Here is a 13,826-nt window from a genome sequence, read left to right as displayed (position 1 = left end):
TTTTATGAAGTGTTTAATTAGATAATTAAGTTTAGGGGTTATGTTTAGGGTGTGGACGACTTATATTTCAGTCGTCTGTTGAATAATTTACCCGGAGGACGTATATTTCAGTCGTCCACATCGTACCGAACCTTTAATTTTACCAATGTACGTTTTAACCTAACCGGATCATTTTACTCGGACGACTTACATTTCAGTCGTCTCTTGAAGAAATTAAAACAGACGACTTACATGTAAGTCGTCCAGAACAACCCGCCTAAAATTTTTTTAAAAAATTATTTTCCCGCTTAAATAATTTAAACCAGTCGTCTGGAAAGTCTTCTATTTTAGTTTCCTGCTAAAAATATTTAGTTTCCTGCTAAAAATATTTAATTTCCCGTTAAAAATATTAAACTCTTCTGACGACTTACATGTAAGTCGTCTGTTTTAATTTCTTCACCAGACGACTGAAATGTAAGTCGTCTGAGTAAAATGATCCGGTTAGGTTAAAACGTACATTGGTAAAATTAAAGGTTCGGTACGATGTGGACGACTGAAATATACGTCGTCCGGGTAAATTATTCAACAGACGACTGAAATATAAGTCGTCCACACCCTAAACATAACCCCTAAACTTAATTATCTAATTAAACACTTCATAAAACCAAATCAAACTTGAAAAGTGTTTACTATACACAGAAATAAACACATATAGGTGAAAACTAATTTTTGAAAAAAACATTTTAGTTTTCCGAAATCTAACCCTAACAATACATACAATACTACAAAATATGTTTGCCAAACTCCTAAACCAAAGTATTTCATAATTCACTACTTCCACTCATCTATCTTCAAAACAAATCAATTTTATCATATCTTAATTTATATCACTTAAAACTGTTTATAATTACTTGATTTTTATTTTTCACGCATCAAAATATTTTTTTACAAGATTTATAAATTATGGTACCAGATGACTTACACTTCAGTCGTCCAGACGACTTCCAACATCTGAGACGACTTCCAACATCTCAGACGACTTTGACGATTTACTGGGGCTATATTCGTAAAAATGGCTTCTGTTTTTTTGTTTGGTCACAAGGGGTTGAGCTGTAATTTCACTAGGCTTTTAGGTTAGTTTTGCATTTGATTCAAGTTTGGGTATAGGTTTGGGATTAAAATCAAGTTGTGGGTTAGTTTTGGCAAAAACCCCTTAATTCTAATAGTCCAAAATGAATCTTGAGTTAGTTGTGGACCTTGTGGTATGTATTGAAAGTAATTATTTTATAGATATATTGTCGATAATGATGATGAGAAGAACTGATATGGTGTAGGTGTTATATATGTTTTGATAACTTAAATAATGAAAATAAGTCACGGATTATTGTATTAATGAATAGTAATGAATAGGTCTAACTTGTAAGTAGATCAATTTTTCAGAATTATTTCCTTTTAATAATATAGAGATAACAAATAATTCCAAATTTCCCATCATATAGTAAAACCATTATTCAATATTGATTATCAAACAGTTCATATATATAATAATATCACCGATCGAATATATGTGACAATAATGCTACTTGTAACAAAACTTCATTTACACAATATGTACAGGGCTGCTAAAAATTAAAAAGGTGCCAATAATTCAAAAACGACAGAACAAATGATGGTGCTAACTTGTAAACCATATTCATGCGTCCCCCAATCCAAATCATTTCATCTGACTTAGACATGTTTGGTTTCAACAAATGATGGTGCTAACTTGTAAGTTGTAAACCACAACCTCCTTATTACTAACCCTATCATTGCCTTCGTTTTTAACCCAAAACCAAGTCACCACCCCATCATCTAGCTTCTTCTCCCTCACGTCCTCTCCTTCATGGTTGAACGATAAGAACCTAACTATCGTCAAGGTTATGTCCGGGTTTGCGGTCATCATGTCTGCCAAATGCAAAGCTTCTCTGTTATCAGCTCCTCCTAAGAACAAAACCACGAAACGGTACGTTTCTTGCCACACACGGCTCGGTTGAATTGAATGCTGCTGGTCAACCGAGGACCGAGCAACATAAGATGGAGAACCACAAGTAGTGTGTAAGAGACCATCTTGTCCCTTGCAGTCAGCAAGGGCGCTTAATCCAAAATCAGATACCTTGAGATTCTCATCCTCATCAAGCAACAGATTCTCAGGCTTGATGTCACGGTGATACACTCCCCTACTGTGGCAAAAGTCAACCGGGTTGATGTGCTGGTAAAAGTAGTTCCAAGCGACGTCATCTCACAGTTTTCCTTTGGCGACTTTGTTGAAAAGCTCTCCGCCTTAAATAAATATTTATAAAGTTTCGAGATTTAAAAAAATACTCCATGAAAAAAAAGAAAATCATAACTACTATTTTAGAAACTTTTAATATCTACTTTGATCTGTATAATTATAAATATGAAATGTTATGCACATCTTATGATATATATTTGGTCCATTTATTTCATGATGTCTATGCTGATTGGGAGAATAATCACGTTTTAGAACAAATCAACTACACAATTGCATTTAAATTTTAAAGTTCATTGCTTTAAATCATTCTTATAGAGCCAAAGTGAGAGAAGATGGGAAAGTAAATGAAAACTGCATAGCCACAAACTTCTATTCAGCAATCTATTGGATTATATTTAAACAGTTGACGAAGAAAAAAACACATACGGATTATAAAAATAAACACAATTTGATGAAATAATTGGAGAAACATAAGAATTATTCGGCCTGATGGTCTTTTATAGCAAGAAATTTAATTAGGCCTGCGACAGTTTCTGCGGATCTGACCATGGGATCCAGTAAGGGGCTTGATATCGCCCATCTTAATCATAGCCCTCACGAAGTCACGGTAGAAGGTGTTCAGACTGCGGCTGTACTTTCCGACCAATGAGTCAGTGGAACCGCCGTTGAAAAGCACCTGGTCTGACGTCAGGAGACCCTTTTTATCGAGAAGCTGATTATAGTAGCTATGGTCAAATCTTGTGGGAGAGCCGATGTCAAGAGGGGCTTTCTTGTTGTCGCCAGAGCCAGAGGTAGCAGGACAGTTCTTACGTCTAGATAAGGCGAAAGAGAGGTCGATATTGCTTTCATTGTAGATACGGTTCCTGAAAGTGAGACAGTTGGCTTGTCCAATGGTGTGAGCACCAGAGAGTGCGACCATGTCACGTACGGACAAGCCTTGGGCTTTGAATCGGTTGATGAGGTTTTTAAGTGTACTGAATGGAGAAGGGATGACGCCTGAATTGGCAGCTGAGAAGCCTGCCTTCTTGGAGTCTCGTCTTCCAAGCTTTACGCTCCATCTAGGCCCACCTAACTACGTAATCAAACAAGAGGTGTAAACATTAAGTTGAGGAGGATTAATGTCTTTAAACCAAAATAGTATGTAGGAATTTTTTTTATGATTAGTTTAATTTTAATAATTGTAAAACTTTGACCAAAAAAATAATTGTAAAACTAAGTTCTCCTTGTCACATTAACATAAATATTACTGTTTAGCTACCTAAATGTATTCACAAAATTTTCACTGAACGATCAGTAAGTACATATATATGTGACATAAAGTAAATGCATGCAGATGTGCTAACCAGGAGGACGGAGTCACGAGCACTGATGGCGACAATGTCTGCACATGAGACGACGCCTGGGCAGAGTTTCTCAACCCTCGACTTGATTTTGTCTATCACTTCGAATCCTCTGACAGAGTTATTGTTGGGTCCTGCAGTTTTCTCTCCCCTAAAAGAGGATGTATCGTCCAACAATATGGATCCGTCACAACCCTATAAAACCATAATAAAACCAACATTTCCTTAGCATTTTGTAAGCAGTAAGTTGACATTGTTAATTCATGGAAACATGGTAAGCATAAAGCATTTTTTCCTTTTTCATTACTCAAAAAGTTTTTCATTACTCAAAAAGAAGAGGAGACGTACATTGATGAAACAATCATGGAAGAACAAACGGAGGAGAGAAGCAGCCATGCGGCGCTCTTTGGCCACCGCCCGTTGCATCACTCCTCTCACGGCAGGGAATAGTGAAGGGCAGCTCTCAGCGTAGAAGTCACTGCTCAGCTGAGCATGGGTTTGTGTACTCATTATCATCAGAATCATCATAAACAACACCTTTAGCATACTAATGATCTGCTTATTGTGGTACTCCATTCTCTATTTGCGTTCTATTTTTCTTTGTTTTAGAAGTTGTGGGTCAAGAAAGCATGCAAGAGACTGGGCTTTATAGAGGTTACTTACTTACTCCTAGGTGTTGTTTATTTACGGAGAAAAGTTTCTTCTCAAATACTTTCACTCTTTTCATTTTCTAACCGTCAAAAAATACATCTGCATCTACTTTATCCTTTTTTCTCAAAAAAAAAGATCATCTACTTGATCCTTTACGCCACCCTCTACCAACTCCTTGTTTTCATTTTTCTTTTTTTCTGCACATTCTCCGTTATCTTTCTTTTACCAATCATATACAGCACTCTCTATTAGCTGGCTAGGTTTATTATGGGGGGGGGGGTGGGGGGGAGGGAAGTAAAAGCACATTTTAACTTGAGCATATTTAAAGTTATTTTATATATTACTAGCCGCCACATCCACATCATGGCTAAATTGGGTTGTTTTTATAAACCTTTCATCGAAAATAAATTCAATCTAATTAATCACTACTAACAATTATGATTGTAATCTCATTAATCTTCCCATGATATTAGAACCAGAACGGATAAACTGGTTCGAGATCCAGCAAACCCAATTAAACATATTAAATTTGATGGCATTTCAAATTACAAAGTAATATTTCTAATCCTTGTATATTAATCAAGTTTTTTTAAAAACTGTATATTAATCAAGTTTATTCTTGATTTTCAATGTCACATTCCTATCACATTAAAAAAAAAGATTGTTTGGTCCGACCGATTTCAGATGAGATGAGTCATGCACAATTTTGGGTTATTGATTTCCGTTGGGTTGGCTAGTGTGAATTGACGTATTGATCTGATACGTGATGCGATGGTAACAAAACAAAATTGTAATATTTAAAAAAAGAATTGAAATTGGTTATTTATGTTTTCAAAATGCATTTATTTTTCTAAGTATACATCGAAAGAGAAACTCCAGATTTAGATGTGTTAAAGCTGGAGTAGTCAAATGGTATATGATATATCAGAGATTCACAATATCAGCGAGTAAGATCAAAGCTGTAGGCGCGGTCACACTTACAAAAATGTTATAAGACAATTGCATTACGCTTATGAAGATAAAGCTACAAAAATACGTTCTTATGTGTTCAAATAAACTGAAATTTTCTAAAAATTAAATAGACTTAAATGTAAACTACAAATTCATAAATGTTTTATGATCTTTCCACAATGTTGATTGATATCGGTTTGTGATTTTGGTCTAACTAAATCCATGTTGGGGCCGAGATCATATAATTAATCGAGGAGAGAATATAAGTTTGGATTTGTTCAAATAAATGATTAACCCCGGTCTCTTATCCGAAGTTCTTAACTTATGATTTAATTTTTTATTTATTTTTTACATTTTTCAGCTAAGAAACGGCTATTATATCTCTTATTTAAGAGATGGTTATTAACTTTTCTAATTTAAAATCTAAGAAAAGTTAAGAACCGTCTCTTAGCCGAAGCTAAGAACCCCAATTAAAAGATCGGGGTTAACGATGGTCTTGGCAAAAGTAGCTGACCATCCATGCATGCAACCACGACTTTCTCAGCCTTTCACCTTTCATTTTTCATGTAGATTCGTATTTTAAAAAGGGAAATTCTCGAAGTTTAGTTTATTGGAACATATATCCGGTTCACACATTACATCAACAAAATATTGTTATTATACTTTATACATACCAAACCTAGAAAATAAAAGATGGCCAACGCCGCCTATAAACTAACTGTTAATAGATATATAGAATGAGAAGACTATAACTAAACGACTATATATCTGCTCTGACTTGAAATTTAATTAGTATACTTTGTAAGTTTTATCGTTAGAGACTTAGAGACTTAGAGGTTGCCACACCCACCAAAGAAGAAAGAAATAGTGATTATGACATGTTGTTTGAAAAGTAACAAAAATCATCGTTGATATTACCTTGATCCAATATCAACGATCAACATACCACAACTCAAATCCAATATAAACTTCTCAAATTCAGACGACGTTGAATTTCAAAGATAGGTGAGAAAAATATATAATAAGAAAGATGGAAGTGATAGCGAGAGGTTAACAAACAAAGAATCATTAGGTGAAGTTATTTATCAGTAGTCTATCAGTTACTGTTCCCTTCGTCTACATTTTCATCTCTCTCAATGCCTAATTCAAATATCTTTCTCATGTGGATTGTTGAAAGTTGAACCACAAATCGTTTGTATTTGTCGCAAATGATTTGTGTTTTGAGTTTAAGCGAGGTCCACTTTTAGGTGCTGAGTGTTTGCTTTTATTATGTTGGCAAGTAATGGTAGATTGCTGTCAATTCTATAAAAAAAGAGGTAGATTGAGTTTGTAAAAAAAATTCATTCGCCTGAATTGTGTCCATCGATAGTTTTCTTAATAAGGCTGTTTGCCATATATTGAGCCTGAAGATATATATTATGGTTTTCGAAACCAATAAGTAGGATGCACACTCGTTGAGTAGGTATGTAATAACTAATTAGTGTCATGTTTAAATCTAAATAACGTTCTAGGGAGATGACGAAATTCTAGATACATGAAAAAGAAATGATCCTTGTTATGACGAAGAGCTCGGAAATATATATCTCCTTAGAATACTGAAGTTCTCTTAAGTGTACGTACCACTAAAATAATTGAGGTACTCTTGCATCGGCATATTAAACCAATTAAGTAGAAACGAGAGTAAGAAGGTGGATGTATCTGAATAAAACACGACAAGTTATCATATCACGACTTATCAACACAGCCCTTTAAAGGCTGGTCTACCTCTTCAATCATTTTAAAGTCATATATAACAAATAATTCCAAATTTCCCATCATATAGTTAATATAATAATTCACCGATCGAACTATATTAATATATGACAATAATGCTACTTGTAACAAAAACTTCTGTATAGTAAAAGGCTGCTAAATTTTTTAAAAGGTGCCAATAATGCAAAAACGGCAGAACAAACGATGGCACCAACTTGTAAACTATATTCATGCGTCCAATGAATCCAAATTCATCTCATCTTACTTAGACATGTTTTGTATTGCATGGACCTGGTAAATCTTATCCACCAAGGAGAAGATCATCGAGACCTCTCTCTCATATCTTTTATTTGACCTCAGTCCTCAGATATTGAATCAAAATATATTTAGATGTTGTTAATGTGTGTATGAATATCGGTTTGCATTGTGTAGTATATACTAGTATCCACACCAACAGTACACATAACTACTGATACATCATGCTCCTTACATGCAACACGATCAAACCCACAATGATTTTGAAAGTTCAAATATTTTATCCACTATTCTATAAATATATCTTTTCAAATAAAGTTTACATATTCATCTACAATTCACAGTTTTCATGAAACGTACTCGAAACCTGGGAACAGTTAGGTGTATATGTGCGGAGATATCAATTGACCAGTGACCAGTGACCAGTGAACTAAAAGCTTATATGTAATCATGTAAACCATTCGTCATCGTATTGTATATATGTGTTCTTGAAAATTAGGTAGTTCATTCCTAGAGAAATTCTCTATAATATTTATTTTTAGTTTATTTTCACAAAAATAACACTCAGTGAAAAAAATGACCAAAATAAGTTTTATTAAATGGTAAAAATACATTTTTACCTTAGGTTTAACTGATATAGACTTAGAGTTTAGAGTTAAAAAGTGGGTTTTCGGAGATATGGTTTCAAATTTAAAAAAAAAATATATTAAAATTTCAAAATAAAAAGAAATTATTTTGGTCATTTTTTAAGTGCTATTTTTTGTGACAGAAGTTTTAAAAAGGCTATTCGAGAGAATTTCCCTAAAATCTATGAACACATATCCGTCGTGAAATAAAAATCGTCACTTATAGTAAATTAAAATGTTCATACATGATATAATCTCAGTAATATCATCACAAAAAATAGCGACATCAGAATAATATGACTCCGGTGAACATCAGGCCGGATCAAGCCCATTGTAACATTGATTTTGGTTCTCAGAAATTTTGGACATTTTTTATATGGGCATAGATCCCCAAATGATAAAATCAAATGTTCTTAAAAAAATTTTAAGGCCTTTTTATTCTCAGATCCGGAACTGGACATATAGAATATGAAATTTAAGTCTAACGATTTTGGTTATATCGTCTTTTGAACATTAACATATAACAAGTTGTATACTTGTACTACACTGAATATTTCATGTTATTTTTCCTAATAATCTACCTAATCAAAAACAATAGTATTTTCAGTGTTTTAAATGTGTCATACATTTGAGAAATTGTGTGTGTTTCTGTGAAAAAGGTATATAAATGGAATATTAATTTGCCCAGAAAAAAAGTGGACCAGTTAAAAGGCCTAACAAAAACGAAGAGATTGTTCACTCAAGTCCGTCAACTGGAAAAAACATAAGGCTTACAAATGGATATATATATAATGGGCCGACGGTAGGAGCCCAATATACCCTAACATCGTGAAGAGAGGCTATTTAAATACAATTAGGGTTTTACATGTCTTCTTCTATCACAGCTTAACCAGTCGTTCGGAGCTAAAACGAGAGAAGTCGTCGTCTTGATCATCGGAGCTACACTTTCAAACTCCAACCATGGTTCCTCATCCTCTCTCTCTCTCTATCTTTCACCTGTTCTCTGTTGTCATCATAGTGATATGTTTACATATAGATGATTTCGCAATTCGAGTCTGGTAGGTTTGTGTTAGTGAGTTAGATGATGATCCTTAACCTAGCTTCACATCAATTGGATTGATTGGATCATTTAGAGTCCTTACATCTGACTTACTTTGATCTCAACTGTATCTCTCTAACATATATGTTATGTTCGGTTCTTAAACAGACGAGAGGTTTAAAGAAGCATTTGAAGAGGCTCAATGCCCCTAAAATTTGGGGTCTTGACAAACTTGGTGGTGCCTTTGTATGTCTTCTTCTCTCTCTTCTTGTCTCAATCCATACACATTCTTCCCTTTGTTTATAATGCTTGCTCGTATTGGTTCCAAACAGGCCCCCAAGCCATCTTCCGGACCACATAAGTCGAGGGAGTGTCTTCCCCTCGTCCTTATCATCAGGAACAAGTTGAAGTACGCTCTTACCTACCGTGAAGTCATCTCCATCTTGATGCAGAGGCATATCCAGGTCGATGGGAAAGTCAGGACTGACAAGACCTACCCTGCTGGTTTCATGGATGTTGTCTCTATCCCTAAGACCAACGAGAACTTCCGTCTTCTCTATGATACCAAGGGACGTTTCCGTCTTCACTCCATCAAGGATGAGGAAGCCAAGGTTTGGTGTTTGATCTCCTCTTATGTCATTATTTAAAGTAATGCTTGATGTGATATGTGTACCGATACGATTTGTTTATGCTCTTTCTACAGTTTAAGCTTTGCAAGGTTCGAACTATCTCCTTCGGACAGAAGGGAATCCCTTACCTTAACACGTACGATGGTCGCACCATCCGTTACCCTGACCCGCTCATCAAGCCTAACGACACCATTAAGCTCGACCTTGAGGAGAACAAGGTTGTCGAGTTCATCAAGTTCGATGTCGGCAATGTTGTGATGGTGACTGGTGGAAGAAACAGAGGGCGTGTTGGTGTGATTAAGAACCGTGAGAAGCATAAGGGAAGCTTTGAGACGATCCACATCCAGGACGCGACAGGGCATGAGTTTGCAACAAGGTTGGGGAATGTCTTCACTCTAGGGAAAGGGACAAAGCCGTGGGTGTCTCTTCCTAAGGGTAAGGGTATCAAGCTTACCATCATTGAGGAAGCTAGGAAGAGGCTTGCGGCTCAATAGGCTGCTTAATTTTTTTTTATTTCCAGCTATTTATTATGATGCGTTTCTAGACTTATTGTTTCTTTGACCCAAAAAAAAAAGACTTATTGTTTCTTAGACTCTGTTTACATTTTTTTGATTCGCTCCCGGTTTTGAAACTCGTGTTATTTTATCTATTTCAAGAGTTAAACAATGAAATTTGCGGATTCTATATGAGCCTATTCTCGTCCTGAAATATCTAAATCTAAAGACCTGATTGCTTAGACCTTAGATACATGTCATTCTTCTTTCTTCTTATTACAGAACAAAACAAAACCTCTAATTTAGTACAATATAACATCGTAACTGGCCAACAAGCTGGCTTAATTTTGTAACTTTTGCTCTTTGTTATGCCTTTTCAGACATCTATTGTTTCTTAGAAACTGTTTACATTGTTTGGTTCACTCTCTGTTTTCAAAACTTTATCTATTTAAGAGCTAAAAATGAAACTTGCGGATCCTAAATGAGAGTACTAAACTTGTCTACCTAAAAGATTAATCTAGATGAGTCTCTCACATCACATGTCAAAGTCTTATCAAATCCTATAATTTGTGAGATAAATGTCATTCTTGTTTTTCTTTTTACAATAACAAAACCTCTGATTTAGTACACAATGCAACATCATAACACAACACAATAGAGCTGAGCTAATCGTGTAAAACAATACATTATACAAATCCACCATGCAAGGCTTCGCAATTGGTCATTAGCAGATGGTTCGTTTACAAACATTTCACAAGTTTACCTTCATTTTCTTGCAGTCGTTGAGCCTTTAAACAGCTCGTTGATATGCGCATCAATGTCCTCAACTCCATACTTGATATACTTGTCTGCGTTTTTCCCTTTCCCTAAATCTCCAAGGTTCTGAAACCTCCCTATGAAGTTCCCGTACGCCGGCAACAGCAGCCTAGCCAGCGAGATTCTCAGTTCCTCCCTGAGCTGCTCGTCGAACACAACCCAAGTCGAATGCACTTTACACGTCTCATCAAACTGCACATTGAACTGCTTCAGCTTCTCCTTCATGTTTTTCCCTAACCCGTTCATACCCGCCGCCGTGTTATCCACCTTCAGCAGCCCCAGCATCTTATTCCACGCGCTTCTCTGATAACTCGAATGATACTGTCTGACTTTAGCATTGTGTTTCCGGATCCAGTCCTCTCCTAAGAGCGACCCCAGGTCACCGTCCTTCACCTTCTGAACAATGTACCTCCCGTTGTTCATCAGAAACAAATAGCACAAAGCTGGATCTTTGTAAACTTTTGATTTCACCTCCAAGTTACTCTCTAAAAGCTCCATGATCCAAGACATCTGTACGGTCAACAGAGTCGAATCTTTCGACGGAACGCCATTGCTCTCCTCAAACACTTGCTCCAGCGTCTGCCTCGACCTACACGCAGCTCGGAGATAGTTCATCACATAACGAGTGATCGGATGCAAACCACCCCCCGGAACAGCAGCTTTAGCCGGATCACGCCTGATCAAATTCTCAAGCTCCATAAAAATCCCTCTAACCGCCTCTCCCAAACGTTTCCAAATAGTCACAGCTTCGTTTCTAAGAACCAAACAAAACTGATCCGAGAACACAGACTCAAACTCACCCATCAAATCCCTCATCGTCTCAAACACGTCAAGCACCTTGAACAACCTCTCAGGCGACCGGCTGCCTATAGCAATCGCGTCCGCGAAGTTCAGAATCTGAATAGTGGAGCCGCGACACACCTCCATGAAGGAAAGATCAGCAGCTGAGGAGAAGCCGAAGAAGACACGGTCGCATAAACGACGCTCGCTAGGGAAGAGGATGCGTAGAGCGACGTTAGCGGATTTAATCCACCGCTCGATCTCATCCTCGAGCTCCTGCCACGGCATCTTATGAACCTCCTCGATGCTACGCTTCTTTAACCCTAACCTCGACACGCTCTCTTCGAGAAACTCTCTCCTACACGCGCTGTACACGTGCGAGCACGACTTACCAAACCCCGCGGCGAGCATCCGCTTCGCCATCTCGTGGAGGTCGTTGATGGTCGCCGACGGGAGCGCGTCGATGATGAGGTCGTAGTCAGTAAGAGGCTGCGCCACCGGGATCTGGTCACCGTCGTAGTCATCGTCTCCTTCCACCTCCTCGTCGGAGTCTAAGCGGTGACTATTCACCGCGAAGGACTCGGCGCCTCGCTCCATGAGCGACCTGAACTCTTCCTCGACGCGGAACATCGCTTGCTGGAGCATCTCGTCGGCGCGTGCGAGGCACACGCCGACGGGCTTCTCGTTGGCCACGTGGCTCCACTCTCTGGTGATGTTTACTAGCTCGTCGATGGCGTCGAGGAAGGCGGCTGAGTCGGCGGGATCGGCCCAGATTGGCTGATCGGCGGCGACGAAGCGGGAGATCTGGGAGTCTAGCGAGTTGAGAGCTCGCTCGAGTGCGGTGACGGTGGATCCGTCTTCTCCGGGCTGTCCCTCGGAGAGCTTCTCCCGGGAGAATCTGCCGTCGAAGGTTGAGAAGATCTGTAAGACGTCATCAGCCATGGATTCGTTGTGGCCGAGGGTCTTGGCTATGTGACGCGCGACCGCGAGTAGCTTTTCTTCACCGTTCTCTGCCATGAAGGGTTATGATTTGAGTAGAGAGAGGTTTTTGTGTGTTATATAAAAAAAGGTGGTCAGAGCGAGATCGAATGGGGAAAGTAAGTAAGAAAAGGAATCGAAGACGAAGAAAGTTCCAAGCAAGGAAGAAGACTGGATGGAGACTGGAAAAAGATATCTGAAATGACGAAAACACCCCTTGTTTAAGAGAGGACGCTATCTTTGACTTGGCCGCGTTGTCTGAAAAAATAAAGGTACGGTCGTGTCTTTTTGTGGCCTCTTCGCTTTTCGCGTTTTTTTTTTTTTTTCTTCGAACAACATCTTCGCTTTTCGCTAATGTTGACGTCTCCGCTACTGTTGCAGTCATTGGTAGCTCGAAGCTTCTATTCTTTCAAAACAGGACATGGTTTAAGATTGTTGGTTCAATTTCTCACGGAGATGCTTATGAATTATGGAGAACCAATTTACAGTAACTATGAAAAAGCAAAAAAAACAAGAAACTACACTGTTTTGACATTCATTATTAGTTTATCACGTATTGTGATTTTGTGACATACATTGAATCGGCATGTAGTTATGCCCAAATGAACATGTAGGTTTCACAACGACGTCTTTGAGCAAGTCATTATGGCTTTACACAAGATTAAGGAAAAGAAAAAGATTGGGCTTTAGGTTATTAAAGCTCAAACCTCTAAAATAGTTACCTATATAAGAGGATTTTTATTATTTAAGGTTAGGTCCTAACTATATGAAACCCATCACCCATGGACCACGTTTTTATTATTTATTTTGTCAACTTGTCTACTTTTGAAAGCTCATTAAGAATGGAATTACTGTAACCGATAAGGAAAGGCTTAGGCCTCTATTTCTCTAATTCCAATGTGCTGTACTATAATAAGGTGCGTGGTTCACAACAAAACTCTTATGGCGCTCATGAAGACTGCACACGCCTTTCTCCATCCAACCTCTCCACCTCAGATCAGTTGTTATCCTGCAATGATACAAATTTGCACAGAGCACAACCAAAAACTTCATATCATGTTGCACTACAAGAAAACAGCGATATTCTGACGTACATTCCGACGGAAAATGAAATCCTCGGAATATACCGACGGAATTCCGAGGAAACTACAGTCCGTCGGAATATTCCGAGGAAATTCCGAGGAAAACTGTGTTCCTCGGAAAAAACCGATGAATTCCGAGGAAATATTATAGCCGTTGGGGGATTTTACAAAATTCCGAGGAA

General features: G+C 37.7%; 3 protein-coding genes across 4 annotated transcripts; 1 reads left to right on the top strand and 2 right to left on the bottom strand.

Annotated features, from left to right (window-relative positions):
• Positions 1 to 2,592: 2,592 nt before the first annotated feature.
• Positions 2,593 to 4,208, bottom strand: LOC106325226 (peroxidase 67-like). The gene is made up of 3 exons (XM_013763257.1): positions 3,940 to 4,208; positions 3,595 to 3,786; positions 2,593 to 3,323 (listed from the first exon to the last, which is right to left on the bottom strand). The coding sequence occupies exons 1-3, from the start codon at positions 4,165 to 4,167 to the stop codon at positions 2,763 to 2,765; spliced, it is 981 nt and encodes a 326-aa protein (XP_013618711.1). The 5' UTR covers positions 4,168 to 4,208; the 3' UTR covers positions 2,593 to 2,762.
• Positions 4,209 to 8,686: 4,478 nt separating this feature from the next.
• LOC106327046 (40S ribosomal protein S4-1-like) lies at positions 8,687 to 10,136 on the top strand. Of its 2 annotated transcripts, XM_013765052.1 has the most exons (4): positions 8,687 to 8,789; positions 9,034 to 9,111; positions 9,198 to 9,476; positions 9,569 to 10,136. In XM_013765052.1, the coding sequence occupies exons 1-4, from the start codon at positions 8,787 to 8,789 to the stop codon at positions 9,986 to 9,988; spliced, it is 780 nt and encodes a 259-aa protein (XP_013620506.1). In that variant the 5' UTR covers positions 8,687 to 8,786; the 3' UTR covers positions 9,989 to 10,136. The 2 variants fall into 2 exon arrangements, with proteins under 2 accessions (XP_013620506.1, XP_013620505.1); XM_013765051.1 differs by having other exon boundaries at positions 9,034 to 9,476.
• Positions 10,137 to 10,523: 387 nt separating this feature from the next.
• Positions 10,524 to 12,725, bottom strand: LOC106327044 (exocyst complex component EXO70B1). Its single transcript, XM_013765050.1, has one exon. The coding sequence runs from the start codon at positions 12,599 to 12,601 to the stop codon at positions 10,754 to 10,756; it is 1,848 nt and encodes a 615-aa protein (XP_013620504.1). The 5' UTR covers positions 12,602 to 12,725; the 3' UTR covers positions 10,524 to 10,753.
• Positions 12,726 to 13,826: the final 1,101 nt, after the last annotated feature.

The sequence above is a fragment of the Brassica oleracea genome, chromosome C2 (assembly GCF_000695525.1).
Source record: "Brassica oleracea var. oleracea cultivar TO1000 chromosome C2, BOL, whole genome shotgun sequence".
NCBI classification, from domain to species: domain Eukaryota; kingdom Viridiplantae; phylum Streptophyta; class Magnoliopsida; order Brassicales; family Brassicaceae; genus Brassica; species Brassica oleracea.
This window is presented reverse-complemented; position numbering and strand designations above follow the sequence as displayed.